Source organism: Scyliorhinus torazame, chromosome 31 (assembly GCF_047496885.1).
Source record: "Scyliorhinus torazame isolate Kashiwa2021f chromosome 31, sScyTor2.1, whole genome shotgun sequence".
NCBI lineage: Eukaryota > Metazoa > Chordata > Chondrichthyes > Carcharhiniformes > Scyliorhinidae > Scyliorhinus > Scyliorhinus torazame.
The window spans coordinates 29669899-29691629 of record NC_092737.1 but is presented as its reverse complement, the minus strand read 5'-3'; the positions used below and the strand labels follow the sequence as shown (position 1 = coordinate 29691629).

Below are 21731 nucleotides of genomic sequence, written 5' to 3'. Positions count from 1 at the left end.
TATATCCATTTATTTATTTATTTATATATATATATCAATAAATAGGTGTATTTCTATACATTATAAATAACAGTTGACTTGTCAACCTCTTCCTTTGTCTGTCATAATAGATCTTTATTAATGTTATTATATGTTATGTTCTTTTTCAGAATCTGCTCCCGATTTAGTATATTCTGCTGTGACAATTCAGAAATCAAAGACAGCTGGTAATATTACATTTCTGTCAATGATGTTATTTGAGGAACATGAACATTATTGCTCAATGGAATGCAACTCTTTAACTTTATAATGAGCATTATTATTATATCTTCGGAGAAAATTATCAAAATAACCACTTTATTGATTTCCGCTCTATGAGTTTCAAGTTATGGATGGAGACTGAAAGAATATGCAATAATATAGAAGGCGTTAGAAACAAAACGATGTAGTCTAAATCTGGTTTCCCAGGAGTACCACCTGGTTTCACATTTGCCTTTAGAGTAAACGTGAACAAGCATGTGTGTCGTGAAAATCATAATAAAGACAAATTCCTCTACGTTCGATTTAAGGAAATTTATTTACACAAATATACTTGTGGAGAGAGTGTTTCAGCTGCAAAGCCAAGGCACTGTACTCTGAGTTATGCAGTCAAAAACCATTATATGTATAGGTTGAAATAATCAATGTTGAAGAGATAAAGCTTGGGAACATACGCAAGAGGAAATATGAATGTTTTGCCCCTGGTTTAAAACAATTCGAGTACGCATTTTGTTGTCCTTCGGAAGAACAACTTATTATCATAATAAGGCCAGTACCACATACTAAGCAGTATTTGGTTTACATTACTTAACCTCCTTATTTTCGCTCAAAAGCAGTGTTAAAATGTAGTTAATATTATAGAACATAGAACAATACAGCGCAGTACAGGCCCTTCGGCCCACGATGTTGCACCGAAACAAAAGCCATCTAACCTACACTATGCCATTATCATCCATATGTTTATCCAATAAACTTTTAAATGCCCTCAATGTTGGCGAGTTCACTACTGTAGCAGGTAGGGCATTCCACGGCCTCACTACTCTTTGCGTAAAGAACCTACCTCTGACCTCTGTCCTATATCTATTACCCCTCAGTTTAAAGTTATGTCCCCTCGTGCCAGCCATATCCATCCGCGGGAGAAGGCTCTCACTGTCCACCCTATCCAACCCCCTGATCATTTTGTATGCCTCTATTAAGTCTCCTCTTAACCTTCTTCTCTCCAACGAAAACAACCTCAAGTCCGTCAGCCTTTCCTCATAAGATTTTCCCTCCATACCAGGCAACATCCTGGTAAATCTCCTCTGCACCCGCTCCAAAGCCTCAACGTCCTTCCTATAATGCGGTGACCAGAACTGTACGCAATACTCCAAATGCGGCCGGACCAGAGTTCTGTACAGCTGCAACATGACCTCCCGACTCCGGAACTCCATCCCTCTACCAATAAAGGCCAACACTCCATAGGCCTTCTTCACAACCCTATCAACCTGGGTGGCAACTTTCAGGGATCTATGTACATGGACACCTAGATCCCTCTGCTCAGCCACACTTTCAAGAACTTTACCATTAGCCAAATATTCCGCATTCCTGTTATTCCTTCCAAAGTGAATCAGCTCACACTTCTCTACATTAAACTCCATTTGCCACCTCTCAGCCCAGCTCTGCAGCTTATCTATATCCCTCTGTAACCTGCTACATCCTTCCACACTATCGACAACACCACCGACTTTAGTATCATCTGCAAATTTACTCACCCACCCTTCTGTGCCTTCCTCTAGGTCATTGATAAAAATGACAAACAGCAACGGCCCCAGAACAGATCCTTGTGGTACTCCACTTGTGACTGTACTCCATTCTGAACATTTCCCATCAACCACCACCCTCTGTCTTCTTTCAGCTAGCCAATTTCTGATCCACATCTCTAAATCACCCTTAATCCCCAGCCTCCGTATTTTTTGCAATAGCCTACCGTGGGGAACCTTATCAAACGCTTTGCTGAAATCCATATACACCACATCAACTGCTCTACCCTCGTCTCCCTGTTCAGTCACCTTCTCAAAGAACTCAATAAGGTTTGTGAGGCGTGACCTACCCTTCACAAAGCCATGCTGACTATCCCTGAACATATCATTCCTATCTAGATGATTATAAATCTTGTCCCTTATAATCCCCTCCAAGACTTTACCCACTACAGACGTGAGGCTCACCGGTCTATAGTTGCCGGGGTTGTCTCTGCTCCCCTTTTTGAACAAAGGGACCACATTTGCTGTCCTCCAGTCCTCTGGCACTATTCCTGTAGCCAATGATGACATAAAAATCAAAGCCAAAGGTCCAGCAGTCTCTTCCCTGGCCTCCCATAGAATCCTAGGATAAATCCCATCAGGTCCCGGGGACTTATCTATTTTCAGCCTGTCCAGAATTGCCAACACCTCTTCCCTACGTACCTCAATGCCATCTATTCTATTAGCCTGTGGCTCAGCATTCTCCTCCACAACATTATCTTTTTCCTGAGTGAATACTGACGAAAAATATTCATTTAGTATCTCGCCTATCTCTTCAGACTCCACACACAATTTCCCATCCCTGTCCTTGACTGGTCCTACTCTTTCCCTAGTCATTCGCTTATTCCTGACATACCTATAGAAAGCTTTTGGGTTTTCCTTGATCCTTCCTGCCAAATACTTCTCATGTCCCCTCCTTGCTCGTCTTAGCTCTCTCTTTAGATCCTTCCTCGCTACCTTGTAACTATCCATCGCCCCAACCGAAACTTCACACTTCATCTTCACATAGGCCTCCTTCTTCCTCTTAACAAGAGATTCCACTTCCCTGGTAAACCACGGTTCCCTCGCTCGACGCCTTCTTCCCTGTCTGACCGGTACATACTTATCAAGAACACGCAGTAGCTGATCCTTGAACAAGCCCCACTTATCCAGTGTGCCCAACACTTGCAGCCTACTTCTCCACCTTATCCCCCCCCAAGTCACGTCTAATGGCATCATAATTGCCCTTCCCCCAGCTATAACTCTTGCCCTGCGGTGTATACTTATCCCTTTCCATCATTAACGTAAACGTCACCGAATTGTGGTCACTGTCCCCAAAGTGCTCTCCTACCTCCAAATCCAACACCTGGCCTGGTTCATTACCCAAAACCAAATCCAACGTGGCCTCGCCTCTTGTTGGCCTGTCAACATATTGTTTCAGGAAACCCTCCTGCACACACTGTACAAAAAACGACCCATCTATTGTACTCGAACTATATCTTTTCCAGTCAATATTTGGAAAGTTAAAGTCTCCCATAATAACTACCCTGTTACTTTCGCTCATATCCAGAATCATCTTCGCCATCCTTTCCTCTACATCCCTAGAACTATTAGGAGGCCTGTAAAAAACTCCCAACAGGGTGACCTCTCCTTTCCTGTTTCTAACTTCAGCCAATACTACCTCGGAAGAAGAGTCCCCATCTAGCATCCTCTCCGCCACCGTAATACTGCTCTTGACTAGCAGCGCCACACCTCCCCCTCTTTTGCCTCCTTCTCTGAGCTTACTAAAACACCTAAACCCCGGAACCTGCAACATCCATTCCTGTCCCTGCTCTATCCATGTCTCCGAAATGGCCACAACATCGAAGTCCCAGGTACCAACCCACGCTGCCAGTTCCCCTACCTTGTTTCGTATACTCCTGGCATTGAAGTAGACACACTTCAAACCACCTACCTGAACGCTGGCCCCCTCCTGCGACGTCAAATCTGTGCTCCTGACCTCTATACTCTCATTCTCCCTTACCCTAAAACTACAATCCAGGTTCCCATGCCCCTGCTGCATTAGTTTAAACCCCCCCAAAGAGCACTAACAAATCTCCCCCCCAGGATATTTGTGCCCCTCAGGTTCAGATGTAGACCATCCTGTCTGTAGAGGTCCCACCTTCCCCAGAAAGAGCCCCAGTTATCCAAAAATCTGAAACCCTCCCGCCTGCACCATCCCTGTATATTCCCAGCATGCTTCTAAATTGGTAACTCATTAACTTCCCTTCCACAATTCCCTCTTTGTTGCTCTTTTGATCAACACCTTTTAGTAAATTATCATGTCCTCCATAGAGAAGGGTTGTTTATAATGTAAGGGGAATGGACGCATGATAGTTCCCTGCGTGTTATGAGCTGGTAGCAAGGAGGCAAGGCGGCTAGGGCTGTTCTCCCATGTTAGTACAATAAAAATATCCTGCACAATATTAAAACAGTAACCATACGACAATGAAGATTACAATGGCAATTATAATCGAGAACTCAATCCTCTATCCTGACGATCCTCCCATCCAAAGCCAAAATCCCATCCCTCATTTTCATGTAATCTTGTCACCTCTCGACGAATGTGATCCACCAGATTATCCATTTTTCTGAGTTATCAGGGATGTATGTGCAACAGTCACTTCCAATCAGGGCAGATTTCAGCTAACAAGAAATCAAGAGCCATTCTATTCTGCAGGGCAACCGCTCTTATAGCAACCATCTCACTTTCTATCTGGTTAACAGCTTCTGCAGTGTCATTAGCTACCTGCTCAAGGATGTCTCATAGTTCGCGTAGTTCATATGCATTAGTGGCTATTCCCAATGGTGGTATCATTATTCCCAGCATTTGTCCCCATGTCATAATACTTTGTGTCGTCCGATGATGTGGATGGTCCTGCAATTGCTGAATGTGGTGCACATAAGGGACTACCTATCCAAAATAGCAGGACCCTTCCCAATTTTCTGGTATGGCCACAGATAAAATGCATGCCATTATATGCGGTCAGGTTTCCTTTACTATCAGTCATCATTAGTCTAATCGGATCCCCTTCCCAGGAGCCTCCACTAGTTTGATTTTCAATTCCTGGCCAACCAAAGATGAATAGTCCTTTAGCTGTAAGGTGAAACATAGGGGGTTGCCAATTCAAGGTCTGGTCGCACTGACTTGTGCCGACTGGGTAGGTCCCATATGTTTTATGTTTCCTAAAGCATATGCTACCCTTTGGGACTCCAGTATAATTGGGAAGGATCAGACAGGGCGTTTGACGTGTTACATTAAACTTAGGCCCCCACCATTGCTCTAAACCTACTCATATCGTATGCAGCTAATCTCCAATCTAACATATCCTGTGTATCTTACCCATGCCCTGTATTATCTCCTGGTTTAAAGGGTGTGTATTTCCCTCTTTTGAATGCATCTGTGCCTTTTGCACCTTTTCATGTTTTTGTTTGTTTTTTTCGTTTTTTTTCAGCGGTTTCACACCTCCCCTGGGCATACTTTAGGGATGCCTCATCTGCCCATCTTATGGCTATTGCCGCTGGAGTCATTGGGGGTTTAGTTCCAGTTGTCATGGGTACGTTCCAATTATTTTCTCATACGGGTTAAACCCGTATTACGATTTCTCAGGGCATACATCACTATGGGTATGGCATCTGGCCATAGCAGCCCATTTTGTTGACACACTTTTCTAACTGCAGTTTTAATTATTCCATTCGCCCTTTCCACCATTCCTGAGGATTCTGGCTGATATGGGATATGCAATTTCCAATCAAATGCAATGGCTTCTGTTCGGACTTTGGTCAATTTGCTAGTGAAATGAGTTCCCCTGTCACACTGTTAATACCCATTGGTATCACAATCGCAGGATATTCGTCCTTCAACACTTCAGTTGTCTAATTTTCCACAGGCTTATCAACCACAGTAGGCATCACTCCCTCCTGCGATCCAACTCTATCATTACCCACGATGAACTGTATTCCTGGACATGATAATGTCTCTATTAACCCTACGACCACTTTACCACACTTCGCTGGACTTTCCAACCTTACCTTATATAATGGAACACTACGCCTCTGACCCTGAATTCCACATATTACCACCTTTTCTGGCAACATTCTTCCCAGACTACATAACTCCTCATCTCTTACCATCAAAGATTGACACCTCTTAATCAGGCTGTACAATCTTTTGCACCTCCTTCGCTTCACCTGAGTTTTCTTTTACCACTTTAACAAACCCCACATCAGCCTTCCCAGTTCTTTTCTTCAACCACCAACACGGTGACTTTACATGGCCCAGTTTTTTACAGTGAAAACATTTGAAACTTTTGACACTCTCCTTATTATCTCCCATCAGCTCACCTTTACCTTTACCACTTGATTATTTCTCATGTCCTCAGTTTCTATCCCACACAGGCTGAAACTCATGTCGGAAACCAAGCTTTGATTTATGAACGAATTCATAATCATCTGCCATTTCTGCTGCTAATCTCGCAGTTTTAACCCTCTGTTCTTCCATAAGAGTTCTCACTGCATCAGGAATAGAATTCTTAAACTCCTCCAAAAGTATAATTTCTCTGAGAGCTTCATACGTTTGGTCTATTTTCAAAGCCCTTATCCACCTACCAAAATTGTCTTGATAGCAACCTGCTTTTAGCCAAGAGCGATGCTCCTGTAGAAAGGCTTGCTCCTGTGCCTGTTTTAACTTTGGAACTTTGGTTCTGTTATGGTGGACGGAAGTTGAACTGCAGAAGCTTGTAGTTGTGGCTGCTGTTTGAGAGCCACTTTTTTGCTATTTTATCAGCAAATCTATTGCCGCATGAAACTTCATCGTCTGCAGTAGTATGCGCTTCACACTTTAAAAAGGCTATCTTGCCGGGCAGCTGAACAGCATCTAGTAAAGTTAAAACCAATTTAGCATGTTTAATAGCATGGCCGGAGGAAGTTATGAATCCCCTGTTTTTCCATAATTGGACAAAATCATGTACTGCCCTCAAAGCGGATCGGGAATTAGTATAAATATTGACTGATTTATTTTTAGCTAGATTTTTGCCTTAGTAAGGGCAAACTATTCGGCCACTTGAGCAAACGTTCCCGAAGGCAGAGCAAAAGTTTCCACCATCTTTAATGGAGTTACTATTGCGTCGCCGGCCACGAGGGTCATATAATTTGGTCGGTTTGCTCACCCATTGGTGAAAAAGATGATGTCTGGATTTTCTCGTGGGTGACTCAATAAATCAGGTCGAGAGGTTCTGGTGGCTTCAACCAATAGTAAACAGTCATGATCATCCATATGTTCTGGTTCCGAGGGCGCGGGTAAGAGTGCAGCATGGTTGGCAGCTGGCGCTCGCTTGTAGGTAAAGTTGGTTTAAGAGAGGATTCCTTCGTACCCAGTGTGTCGAGCCGCAGTAAAATACTACGTTGCAGATTAATTATTTTTTCTACTATGGCCGCAGTGGCTGCTACTGCTCTTAAGCAATTTGGCATACCGTTTACCACACCGGGTAATAGGCAAGAGGTCTTTTCCCTCCTCAATGCTCTTCCACCAGGACCCCTGTTGAAAATCTCCCTGCTTCATTCACATAAAGAGTAAAGAGCTTGCTGAAATTAGGAAGTCCCAAGGCCGGGGCTAATCATGGCTCGTTTCAAATTACGAAATACTTGCTCCCTCTCTGGGATCCAGTAACAACTGAAGGGGCGTCCCGTAGGGTAGCCTTGTGCAGTACTGCGTCCATCTCCCTATAGTCCGGGATCCTCTGCCTGCAATAGCCCACCATTCCGAGGAAGGTAAAGGTTTCCTTTTTCGTGCATGGAGTTGGAACCCTTGCGACAGCCTGTACTCTTTCAGACCCAAGCCTCCGCTGTCCTTGTTGCAGCTGAAATCCCAAACACTGAACTGTCTCCTGACAGAATTGCAGCTTGTCCATTGAGACCCTATGCCCTCTTTCTGCCAGATGTGATAATAACAAAAGGGTATTCTGTTGACAAACTAGCCCTCCCTCTGAGGCTATCAATAAATTGTCATCATATTGAGGGATTGTTGAGCCTGCAGGCAACTGGCACTCGTCCAAGTCTCTTTTAATACTATTAATTCCGATATGTAAAGCTAATAGATGTTGACTTTCTGGGTGCAATGGTATGGAGAAAAAGGCTGAGAAAGTATCCTTGTTGGTGGTATAGAAGACAAAATGACATTTGTGTCCAGCACCAATGGAGTAATAGTGATAACAATTGTATTGATGGCTCAAAGATCTTGCACAAACCACCACTCGTTGGGTCATCCTGTCTTTGGAATGGGGAGTATAGGGGTGTTACGGGGGCTTTGTGTTCTCTTCAGCACCCCTTGCTGTAATACTGCATTGGTCACTCCCTCTATCCCTTTTTCTGCTTCCGGTGCCAACCTGTATAGTTTTAAGTAGGGCAGGACAACGTTCTTCTGTAACTGCACCCTATACAGTGGGGCAGAATGTACTTTTCCAACATGATTTTTATGTTGGGCCCATAGGTGTGGCATTACCTGGGCCAGGATTGAAGGGAGTAAATGATGGCTCTCTCGGGGAGGATGTTGTCTTTCAAATGTAGTGGGCCATTGCTCCTCTTTCCAGGTCACTTTGCCCTCCTGTTTGCCATAAAATTCTATCAGGCAATTTTGTCCGTACATTTAAAGATAAATCCCATGTATTACTTTTTTCCTTTGGCCTTTTTGATCACTTCTCCTATTTGCTTTGCCTTAGCGGGATGTCTTGCGGCCAATGTTAAATGGGGTTCTGAAGTTAAACCCATCCTAAAACGGTCCCTCTAACATTCCTAGTCCCACAACACCGAAAAATAAAAAGGAGTGACATGCAATGAGGTCTGCTGTCCTAAGTGACTTTGCGTTTATAAATTGTATGCGTGCTCATCCTCACGAGCATACCAAGCTGCACAATGGGTCACTATATTCTCTCATCTGGACTCTATCAGGTGTTTTAACAGCTGTCCCAAGGATCATTAATCTTTTGAAAGACTTCGTGCAGTTTAAAAAAAAAAAAATTAAACAGTAGTACTGTAAGGGTTAACGTTCAGCTGCCAGCATAGAACACAGACACCAAGCGATCGGGCGCAGTCTCAGAAGTTATTAAATTTTTCAGCTGGTGAGCTCGTATTTGAGACAGTTCTATAAACATTCCATTATCAACGCGATGTATTACCATTCCTAATTTGCAGAGTGTCTGCCTGCCTAATAGGGTCAGGTGTTGCTCGTTGCGGTACATCCTTCCTGGGGGTTAAATGCTCCTTGGCCCCTTGCATGATAACCTCTTTCCCTCTATTTAGCAAACCAGTGTTCGAGGGACTCATTTCCTTCATTCAAATGATTATCATTATTGGGAACCCATTTATGCCGGGTGGGACTGCAATTCAAAGCTTCAAAGCTGACAAAGATTCACCATAAGAGTATTTTGGAAGCAGCAAAACATCCCCTGGGAGGAGGCTATAAATAGCACACATTTAAGTTAATTTCCAATGAGTGATTTTATAGGCATTAGCTATTCTTATAGACGTATATTTTTCTTTGTCAATTCAGAAAAGATCAACGGTCTGCTGAAATGGTTAATGTTTCCTGCAGAATCTAAGGGACGGAGAACTTGGCATGATGCCATTTACGTAATCTAAAACCTTATTCATATTCAATTACTTTTATTCGTAAAGGCACTTTCTTTTAAACTGATCGTAATTTCCAATGTTTCCGTTCATTAGAGAAGTCTCAACAAAAATCACTTAAGTTATAATCTCTGACTCACAAAGACAGACGATAAAAATTACAACCCACTTCATGCTTTGACTGAAATTAATTGGTTAAACAAAACACAGATTCTCACAGCTCACAAATATCACAGTTAATCTTTAGCCTGATCTCACGGCTAGAGAAAATCTGAATTCCCTTTCTCTCCAGGAACTCATCTGTTACGCTTTTACCTTAATCTTCTATTTACTTTTACTCCCCTGTTTTTTTTTCCGAAAGGGGGTCAGCTTCATTCGATTCCTACGCGGGACATATAGGTTTTCCTACCTCATTCCGTTGCTTTACGATTGTTTCTTTTCATTTTTTTACTCATTTTGACTCCCTTAGCTGTTTTCTTTAAGGAGTTCACCTTCTTTCTCGCTCCAAATATCTTTACCGAGGCTTCGGGACGACCTGTGAGGGAGCGGCGAGTTTAGTGCTCATCGTTCCTTCTGCAAAATACTTTAGAACATATGTAAAACAATAACAACAACCGCGGAAATAGGAAATAATTTACAAATACTACAGGGACCGCACACCGGTGTTTATCATTTCACGCAGTACGAAGTCTTACAACACCAGGTTAAAGTCCAACAGGTTTGTTTCGATGTCACTAGCTTTCGGAGCGCTGCTCCTTCCTCAGGTGAATAGAACATACCTCTTCATTCACCTGAGGAAGGAGCAGCACTCCGAAAGCTAGTAACATCGAAACAAACCTGTTGGACTTTAACCTGGTGTTGTAAGACTTCGTACTGCGCTCACCCCAGTCCAACGCTGGCATCTCCACATCATGGCTATCCTTTCACGAACCTCGAAGTCTTTTTAAAAAAAAAATTAGTCTCGAAGGCACCTTTTTCTTCGCATGCAGCTAACAGTAATTCATTAATTAAGATAACTCTCCTAGCATGAGTCACTGGCCAGTAATTAAGGCTGCCGAGCCGCAGACCCCCCCCCCCCTTTCAGCTGGGGTCGCGCTATGGCTCTCTCCCTTTCAGCTGAGAGAGTCCTGTTTGGAGATTCGTTTCGGCGTTCACGTCCCGTTATATTAGGGAAACTTCAACGACTACCCCAATGTGTTGTGAAAATCATAATAAAGACAAATTCCTCGGGGTTTGATTTAAGGAAATTTATTTACACAAATATACTTGTGGAGAGAGAGTGATTCAGCTGCAAAGCCAAGGCACTGTACTCTGAGTTATGCAGTCAAAAACCATTATATTTATAGGTTGAAATAAACAACTTTGAAGAGATAAAGCCTGGGAACATACGCAAGAGGAAATATGAATGTTTTGCCCTTGGTTTAAAAACAATTCGAGTACGCATTTTGTTGTCCTTCGGAAGAACAACTTATTATCATAATAAGGCCAGTACCACATACTAAGCAGTATTTGGTTTACATTACTTGACCTCCTTATTTTCGCTCAAAAGCAGTGTTAAAATATAGTTAATATTCCCAGCATGCTTCTAAATTGGTAACTCATTAACTTCCCTTCCACAATGTGGAAAACGTGTGTTTTATTTGGTGTTTCCAACATACTCCTTTTCATTGTACAGCATGAACGACGCCGAATAAACAACCAATTACGTCAGTGATAAGTTGAAAGTGGGAGTGTTGTCTGAGCAATATTTTTAACATCTATTATAAAATAATTGATCAAGGTGAAACAGACAGTGTGACATTCAGAAAATATGTTGTCCCTAAATTTCCGGAATGTTACATTGCCCGGAATATATGTAGTTAAGTCGCAGCTAACTTATGTGTAACATTGTGCAGCAACTCAGGCAAAAGATGCACCACTCTCCAATATCTCTTATTTTTGCAAAATTATGCGTCTGGTCGTCCATCCATCCGTCCATGTATCCATCCATTCATCCATCCACCCATCCACCCACCCACCCGTCCATCCGTCCGTCCGTCCATCCCTCCATCCATCCGTCCATCCATCAACCCATCCATCCATCCATCTATCCATCCATCCACCCACCCATCCATCCACCTATCCATTCATTCATCCATCAATTCAGATAGGTAAATGTTCGTCATTATTCCAGGTTGTATATTAACACATAATTGGGCAAATTTGGTCAAACTGTGATTAAGTGACGACAGAGGGGTTCTGTTTTTGTGTGGTGGAGTTGCTTTACCATGTCTTTTAATCGTTGTCATACACAATGGAGATAAAATATTCAATGTATTGTACTGGTTTGAATAGAGACAGGATCATTGCACATTGTAGTTGACAGGTGTGTTTCAACATGGAGTTATCCTCTCTGAGTTAACAAAATGTGTGTCATCATCATAGAATTTACAGTGCAGAAGGAGGCCATTCGGCCCATCGAGTCTGCACCGGCTCTTGGAAAGAGCACCCTACCCTATCCCCATAAAACAGTATCCACACCCAACACTAAGGGCAATTTTGGACACTAAGGGCAATTTATCATGGCCAATCCACCTACCCTGCACATCTTTGGACTGTGGGAGAAAACCGGAGCACCCGGAGGAAACCCACGCACACACGGGGAGGATGTGCAGACTCGGCACAGACAGTGACCCAAGCCGGAATCGAACCTGGGCCCTGGATATGTGAAGCAATTGTGCTATCCATAATGCTACCGTGCTGCCAAAGGTGCCTGGATGAACGGTTGACGGATCCTAGTATGTACTTTGGTCATCAGCTTTTTCATATAATCATCAGCCGCTCTTCTGTGGCGTTTATTCAATAATATTGGGAATTATGTATGACTAATGCAGTTCTATTAATCAACAGGCTTGGATTATGATTTTTGAAATTGTTGTGTTTTAACGACAGGTATCGGCAGCGTTTCTTCTGAAGGCAGTAAGGTAAGTTATTTTTTTACATTTCCAATATTTCACGGTTCATACCACAGCTTGTCCTGGTCTAGGTTGCAGTTAGGGCTATGCTGTTCAACGTCAGCGATAAGTTGAATAGTTTGCTCATGAAAAAAGTTCCACCCTTAAGTTGAAAAGATTACTTCCCTCCACTTGTTACATACCCATTTGCTAACCACCAAGCATTAGCTTACACACAGCCGGAGGCAGTCGCTCCGTCGTATAATGTGTGAACTCGCTGGTGTGTTCCTGCGGGCCCCCAAGCATTCAGAAAGCTGATGTCAAGGACCCCTTTTTAGATGCTCAACAATACCCACTGAGGCGTGCTAGCATGGGCCCAAATATTCTATATTCTTTCAGCTGAGCCGCAACACAGAGATGCACTGAAGCTCAAGCTCATTGTATCTGATTCCCAACACAAATTAAACTTCGAGCTGTTGGGGAGAATGTGGCCCAAATGCTTTGCTAGTTTACCACAGTGGGCTAAACAGCTGGCTCATAATGCAGAACAATGTCAGCAGCGCGGGTTCAATTCGAACAGGCGCCGGAATGTGCCGTCTCGGGGCTATTCACAGTAACTTCATTGAAGCCTACTTGTGACAATAAGCGATTATTATTATTAATTCAGTATCAGCTAATTCTCCGGGATATCGATACGAACCCAACTATAGCACCTGTTGGAATGCAAATTTGATTAATGAGTCTGGGCTCACCAATTAACCTCGGTAACGATGAGCGTGTTTGTCAAATATAAACAGGAATCCAACTGGATCATGTCTGCCCTTTGGGGAATTACATTCCATGCTCTTGCCTATATTCAACTGAAGACCCGGTTTAAAGTGCTTCACATGTGACTGCCGACAGCAATTACCTCCCACGCTGAGAACTAGGTCCTCGGTTAGCTCAGTTGGCTGCATGGTTGTAATTCAGATAGATGCCAAGAGATTCGCTCAATTGCCATATCAGCTGAAGTTAGTGAGAAAGGCCCTTCCTTCTGAATTAGGTAAATGCTGAGAGGACGTTTCGACTCATGGCAGAGTCTCGGAATAGATGACATGGTCTCAAGATAAACGGGTGCCAGTTTAAGAGTGAGATTTTGGGATTGTGTCCGCTACCAGGGTTGTGAGTCCTTGGAACTCCTTGTCACAAAGAGGTGTCAGGACAAGCCCTTATCTACATTGAAGGCTGAGATACGTAGATTATTTATTAGTAAGTGAATCAATAGTTACGTGTTAAGGGCAAGCAAGAGGAGATCCGAAATATCGGATTGGCCATGATCCTATTGAGTGGTGGAGCAGGGTAGAGGGACCGAACGTGCTAATCCTATTCCTCATTGTTATAATCATGTGGTCTTTCCCATCGCCTGAGGTGCAGTGGCCCCAAGGTTAAAGAAAACTCCAGTCAGCACTCTCCCAATAATGGGAAGCAGCATATTGTCCTCGGGGAATCTGGCGACTTGCATTTCAATTAAGGTTGGACGGAAAATAGACACAGGCAAAGCATCATTACAAAGCAGAAGGAGGCCATTCGGTCGGTCGAGTCTGCACCGACCATTTGAGTTGCCAACCTACATCGGCTCACTTCCCTGCCGAATCGCCATAACCACACCTAACCTGGATATCTTTTGACACTAAGGGCCAATTTAACCTGGCCAATCAACCTAACCTGCACATCTTTGTACATTATGGGGCAATTTTAGTATGGCCAATCCTCCTAAGGGCTGCTCGGTACCACAGTGGCTAGCACTGTTACTTCACAGCTCCAGAGCCCCAGGTTCAATCCCCGGCTGGGGTCACTGTCTGTGCAGAGCCTGAACATTCTGACCGTGTTTGCGTGGGTTTCCTCCGGGCTGCTCCGATTTCCTCCTACAGTCCAAAGATGTGCGGGTTTGGTGGATTGTCCATGCTAAATTACCGTTAGTGTCCAAAAAGGTTTGGTGGGGTTCCTGGGTTAAGATGATAGGGTGGTGTGGGCGTAAGTAGGAAGCTCTTTCAAAGTGACGGTGCAGACTCGATGACCCGAATGGTCTGCTTCTGCACAGCACATTCTATGATCTATGATCCAAGATCTATAATCTGCACATCGTTGGACTGTCGAAGGTGAAACTGGAGGAAACCAACATATGCACGGAGCGGGAACGTGAAAACTACAAGCAGGAAGTTGCCCGAGGCCGGAGTTGAACCCGGTTCTTTGTTCATTTGTGGCCTTGTCAGCGAAGTCTAAATCCCGTTATTTTCTTTTAAGTCTGGAATTAAATGCTCCTCACGTCCAATGAACTATGTTTTATTCGCTAGCCTCGTAGTTGGTTTCATCCATGTAACGTTCATTTACAGATTACCACGGGTGACCCGAACGACTATTGCATCACATACGCCACACTTAATCACAAAAAGGGCACAGAGAGGTTGCACACAATCGAAATGGAGGAAGGAAGCGGCGCTGATACCAATGTTTATGAGAACTTGCCAAGAAAGTAAGAGCGAACCCAGAAGAATAATGATCGGAAACGTACGACCATAAGACATAGGAACGGAAGTAAGGCCATTCGGCCCATCGAGTCCACTCCACCATTCAATCATGGCTGATTTCAACTCCATTTACCCGCTCTCTCTCCATAGCCCTCAATTCCTCGAGAAATCAAGAATTAATCAACTTCTGTCATAAAGACAGTCAACGTCCCGGCCTCCACCGCTCTCTGTGGCAATAAATTCCACAGACCCACCACTCTCTGGCTGAAGAAATTTCTCCTCATGTCTGTTCTAAAGTGACTCCCTTTTAGTCTAAGGCTGTGCCCCCGGGTCCTAGTCTCCCCTGCTAATGGAAACAGCTTCCCTACGTCCACCCTATCTAAGCCATTCATTATTTGTAAGTTTCTATTAGATCTCCCCTCAACCTCCTAAACTCCATTGAATATAATCCCAGGATCCTCAGACGTTCATCGTATGTTAGGCCTACCATTCCTGGGATCATCCGTGTGAATCTCCGCTGGACCCGCTCCAGTGCCAGTATGTCCTTCCTGAGGTGTGGGGCCCAAAATTGCTCACAGTATTCTAAATGGGGCCTAACTAATGCTTTATAAAGCTTCAGAAGTACATCCCTGCTTTTATATTCCAAGCCTCTTGAGATGAATGACAACATTGCATTTGCTTTTTTAATTACGGACTCAACCTGCAAGATTACCTTTAGAGAATCCTGGACTAGGACTCCCAAGTCCCTTTGCACTTCAGCATTATGAATTTTGTCACCGTTTAGAAAATAGTCCATGCCTCTATTCTTTTTTTCCAAAGTGCAAGACCTCGCACTTGCCCACGTTGAAATTTCATCAGCCATTTCTTGGACCACTCTCCTAAACTGTCTAAATCTTTCTGCAGCCTCCCCACCTCCTCCATACTACCTGCCCCTCCACCTATCTTTGTATCATCGGCAAACTTAGCCAGAATGCCCCCAGTCCCGTCATCTAGATCGTTAATATATAAAGAGAACAGCTGTGGCCCCAACACTGAACCCTGCGGGACACCACTCGCCACCGGTTGCCATTCCGAAAAATAACCTTTTATCCAAACTCTCTGACTTCTGCCTGACAGCCAATCGTCAATACATGTTAGTACCTTGCCCCGAATACCATGGGCCCTTATTTTACTCAGCAGTCTCCCGTGAGGCACCTTGTCAAAGGCCTTTTGGAAGTCAAGATATATAACATCCATTGGCTCTCCTTGGTCTAACCTATTTGTTATGTCAGGCACGACCTCCCCTTACTAAATCCATGCTGACTTGTCCTAATCCGACCCTGCACTTCCAAGAGTTTAGAAATCTCATCCTTAACAATGGATTCTAGAATCTTGCCAACAACCGTGGTTAGGCTAATTGGCCTATAATTTTCCATCTTTTTCCTTGTTCCCTTCTTGAACAGGGGGGTTACAACAGCGATTTTCCAATCCTCTGGGACTTTCCCTGACTCCAGTGACTTTTGAAAGATCATAACTAACGCCTCCACTATTTCTTCAGCTATCTCCTTTAGAACTCTAGGATGTAGCCCATCTGGGCCCGGAGATTTATCAATGTTTAGACCTCTGAGTTTCTCTAGCACTTTCTCCTTTGTGATGGCTACCATATTCAACTCTGCCCCCTGACTTTCCGGAATTGTTGGGATATTACTCATGTCTTCTACTGTGAAGACTGACGCAAAGTACTTATTTAGTTCCTCAGCTATTTCCTTATCTCCCATCACTAGATTACCAGCGTGATTTTGGAGCGGCCCAATGTCAACTTTTGCCTCCCGTTTGTTTTTAATGTATTTAAAGAAACTTTTACTATCATTCCTAATGTTACTGGCTAGCATACCTTCATATTTGATCCTCTCTTTCCTTATTTCTCTCTTTGTTATCCTCCGTTTGTTTGTGTAGCCGTCCCAATCTTCTGACTTCCCACGACTCTTTGCCACATTATAGGCTTTATCTTTTGCTTTGATGTATTCCCGAACTTCCTTTGTCAGCCATGGTTGCCTAATCCCCCCTCTGATAAACTTTCTTTTCTTTGGGATGAACCTCTGTACTGTGTCCTCAATTACTCCCAGAAACTCCTGCCATTGTTGTTCTTCTGTCTTTCCCACTAGGCTCTGCTCCCAGTCAATTTTCGTCAGTTCCTCCCTCATGCCTCTGTAGTTACCTTAATTTAACTGTAACACCTTTACGTCTGATTCTACCTTCTTTCTTTCAAATTGGAGATTGAATTCTACCATATTATGATCATTGCCTCCCTTACTTTAAGATCTTTAATCAAGTCTGGCTCATTACATAACACGAAGTCCAGAATGGCCTGTTCCCTTGTGGGCTCCATCACAAGCTGTTCCAAAAAGTCCTCCTGTAAACATTCAATTAATTCCCTTTCCTTGGGTCCACTGGCAGCATTATTTACTCAGTCCACCTGCATATTGAAGTCCCCCATGATCACTGTGACCTTGCCTTACTGAAATGCACTTTCTATTTCGTGGTGCATTTTGTGCCCCCGGTCCTGACCACTGTTAGGAGGCCTGTACAAAACTCCCATTATGGTTTTTTTGCCTTTGTGGTTCCTCAACTCTACGCACACAGACTCCACATCAGCTGACCCTATGTCGTTTAGTGCTATTGATTTAAGTTCATTCCTAATTAACAAGGCAACCCCGCCCCCTCTGCCCACCTCTCTGTCTTTTCGATAGGTTGTGAATCCCTGGATGTTTAAATGCCAGTCCTGAACCCCCTGCAACCATGTCTCTGTGATGCCTACCACATCATACCTGCCAGTCACAATCTTGGCCACAAGCTCATCTACCTTGTTCCGTACACTGCGCGCATTTAAATATAGCTCCTTTAATTCTCTATTGACCGTCCCTTTTTGTTTCCTTAGTGTGGTGGACCTTGGTTTACTGAGCCTTTCCATACACTGGGTCATATTTTGTGTGATGGGGACTATCGTAACCACTCCTGAGTTTTGTCTTTTCGTGCTTTTTTGTATTCCTAAGCAGCTACGCTTCCCACTGATTACTTCACCTCTTGGTTCCCTGACTTTCCCTTCACCCCCAATCAAAGAAAAGCATAATGTGCTGTTAAAATAAATGAGAATATGGTAGAGGACCCTAACCTTCCCACCCGAAGCAAGTATGATTCTATACTGGACATACCATTTCGGAATTTGACTGAATACCTTTCACCCGAATAACGCACCATTGGACAATTTATGTTCGTGTCATGTTTTCTGGATATCGATTTCAGACTTGGCACTATGCTAATTGACTGTTTTCCAATGAGATCATTATATGAGCTCCTGTGAATTGGCTAGCATCGCGATCACTTCACGTAAATGAAATCTGGGAGTAATTGGAACTTCCTTGTGGTTGAAAACTGCAACATTCTAGCAGATCCATTCTCTGCCGAGCACGTACATTCCACCTGGAAATGTGTTTTTCCCATACGGACCCAAAATTGAGAAGGAAATCAGCAGCATTACTATTTTGAATCTGAACATGAATCACATATCACTTATCTATCTGAAAAATGTCCTTTTTTAAAAGAATGAAATCTGTAATAGTATTCCCATGATTCAAAGAGTCAAATGGAAGAATCGTCGCCTCAGGAAAGTACTCTGATAGACAAAGGCAATGAACCTCTGTATAGATAACAGTTTTAGAATGAACAAACCCGTTGAAAGAGGGTTTCTGATACATTTGCACAGGCTGCGACAGAGGGAAGCATAAATGTTTCAATGTGTGACATTGCAAACACTGGAAATTTTAAAACAACTTCAAAGAATCTTTCGAATTTGGGAGCACATGCGTTCCATGCCCTTGGCCGGGAATTTGTCACCGTTCGTACAGACGTTGACTAAATTAAAGCAATGGGAATGAATTCTTCGAGATCTTTTAAACAGTCGATTATTGTACTTGCAAAGTTATTCCATGTACAGTAAATGGTTTCCGGTAAATGTAGAACAGTAAAAGCAAGTAATACATGTTCCGGGAAACCATAATGTAAGGTTAAATAATTTTTATTTTCGGGATGGAGGAAGTCTTGTGATAACGTTCCCCAAGGGCCAGTATTGGTATTCATGTCCTCATTGGTACATATTTATAACCTAGGCGGATAGTGCAGCATTCCAGAAGGACATAGACACATTGGTGGAATAGCTAAACATGTGGCAGGTGAAGTAAATAGCAGAATAATGTGAAGTAAATAATGTTGATGAATTAAATGGTGATTAGCCAAATGCAGGTGCAGGAGCAGGTGAACCTCGGGATATTTATGCATTGGGCATTAAAATGGCGATGAAGGTTAAAATAGAGGATCGGAAAATTCATCGTAAACTCGACTTATTAATAGTGTGATGGAGCACATGAGCAAGGGGGCTATGCCCAGTTGGATCTATTTGTATTTCCTGCCTCAACTGACGTGATTGGTCGGTTTATGGACGTCGAGCTTTAGGAAGAATGCTAATACATTAAGGAGGATGCCTAAAGCGTTTACGAGGGCGGCAAGGCGCAGTGGGTTAGCACTGCTGCCTCACGGCGCCGAGGTCCCAGTTTCGATCCCGGCTCTGGGTCACGGTCGGTGTGGTGTTTGCACATTCTCCCCGTGTTTGCGTGGGTTTCGCCCCCACAACCCAAAGATGTGCAGGGTAGGTGGATTGGCCACGTTAAATTGCCCCTTTATTGGAAAAGATTAAAAAAATTAAAAATAGAATTGCAGCTTCACAGCGCAAGGGACCCGGGTGCAATTCCGACCTGTGTGCTGTTTGCACTTTCTTCCCGTGTCTGCATTGGTATCTTCCTCCCACATTTCAATGATATGCAGGTTAGGCGGATTGGTAATGATAAGTTTGGATGGGGTAACCAGTCCAGGACGGAATAGTGGGGCAGTAAGGGTGCTCTTTGATAGTGTCGATGCAGATTAGTTGAGCTGAGCGGCCTCCTTCCGCACTGTAGGCATTCTATGCATTCGAAGTACTTGTTCCAGAGATGAGCAACTACTTGTTGCCAAGATTTGTTGCAGAATTTAGCGCTGTGTTCTTTCGAGAAAAGAAGTCTGACATGGGATTTAAAAAGAGATATTCAAAACGCAGTGCAAAAAACGCTCTCACTCCTCAAACGACAGAGAAAGAGTGGCCACAGCATTGAAGTATTTGATTGGCCTTCAAAAAGAGAGTGGTTAACATTTGAAGCTATTTCTGAGAATGTGGCGGATACATTTGCATCATTCACAAAGGAAACGTTCACTGAAACTAGAGAAGAGGAATAATAGAGAGTAACGGAGTGACCGTGTGGAAATCGAAATCGGTGAGTACCTCATTCGGAGTGCCGGTGCAGATAGTAGGCACAATTCGTTCCTTTCCACGTCACAATATAATGTGATCCTGTGGAGTTGGAGTATCGTTTCAGGCAATGTGCATATTCAAGAATGTAGGAACACACATAATGAACACCACACGTCAATATTCTGTTATTGATTCATTTTGGGAGTCGCTGAACACGGTTGCTTAGTTGGCTAGTTTATGGTGCAGAATGACAGCGATGGTGTGCGATGAGTTCCTGTACCGACTGTGGTAATTAATTGAAGCCCCATATTCTCACTTTGCCATATGTTGCGGTGGAGCCCCCTTCAAACTGTGAGTAGACACATTGTTTATCTTTAATTCAGAGAGATGCCGATGATCCATTGGCGACTGGTCTACAGATAATGGTACTGATTCAGAACATGATAGCTGTCCCATGTATTGCAGCGGACAAAAATGGGTGTGTATGTGGAGGGGGGAAGCGGGGGAGCGGGATAGGAGGGGTGATCCTGGCGGCATCTTTGTAGGGTAACAGTTCATATTTCGGGTGATGAATTTGCATCTGAACTTAATATAGACTGCCTACAGAGCACGTCCATACTTTATTCGGATTTTTTTATGATCGAAGGGTTATGTTTATTGAAAGGCAGGTGATGTTCTTATACAACCTCGTGTATTCGTACACGCAGCCAGTGAGAATGATGGAAACTACACATAAGAAACTACACATAAAAATAACTGTTTCGGCTGTATATCTTTGCAAAGGGAAGTAAGACTAATAGTTTGCACACTTGACATTTGTTAATATATCCTTGGGTTAGTTCTACTGTAACCATAACCCGATGATGATGTTTAGGCTTTATTGCTGTGGAGCATTGTTTTCTGCACATTAATGTTTGAAAAGCTAATCAAAAGATCCTAGGCTTAGAAAGATATTTGTCTGTCTATCATTGGGCTGTGCACAACTTAATTCCTATATATTCTAATGCAACCATGTTCGACGAATCACACCATGCAAACGTATCACTGTGACGGCATAGTGTTTTTTATTGGTTGTTATCAGGTTGGAGAGGCAGATATGCAATCAATCAATGTGCGTGACCGAAGCTTCATTTCGTCAATGTTATTAAGCTTTTCATCAGTCGTGAGTTAACATGTTATTTTCATTTGCTTATCATGCTGTAGTCTGTTTATATTATTAAATAGTGATAATGTAAAGGACGAAAGTCTGTTCATTTATCCAAATAACGAGTGAAATAGCATGTAGCTCGATGATAGTTGAAGGATGTATCTGCGTTACTTTGATCCAACTGTATTGTTGGATCAAAGAACGTCAATTGTTGCTCTTCCTAATTGCCCTTGAATTCAATAGTTCAGCCATTGCAGAGAGCAGCGAGGATACAGCCACATTGCTGTGGGCCTGGACACACGTGTAGGCCTGGCTGGGCATGCATTACAGATTGAAATTCCCATAGGCTATCAATGCACTTAGTGGGTTCTTAAAACAAGAGTATATGCC

At 43.3% G+C, this 21731-nt stretch overlaps 1 protein-coding gene across 7 annotated transcripts in view; it reads left to right on the top strand.

Moving 5' to 3' along the window:
• LOC140404773 (Fc receptor-like protein 2) overlaps positions 1–21438 on the top strand; it is a 246320-nt gene extending 224882 nt beyond the window's left edge. For 6 of the 7 annotated variants that reach the window (XM_072493503.1, XM_072493498.1, XM_072493499.1 and 3 more), the window contains 3 exons: positions 150–206; positions 12369–12400; positions 14743–21438. In XM_072493503.1, coding sequence (XP_072349604.1) covers positions 150–206; positions 12369–12400; positions 14743–14886 — 233 coding nt within the window. In that variant the 3' untranslated portion in view covers positions 14887–21438. Of the gene's footprint in view, positions 1–149; positions 451–12368; positions 12401–14742 lie in introns of those variants that run through there. The other variant, XM_072493502.1, reaches the window with a different exon arrangement.
• The last annotated feature ends 293 nt before the right edge of the window (positions 21439–21731 follow it).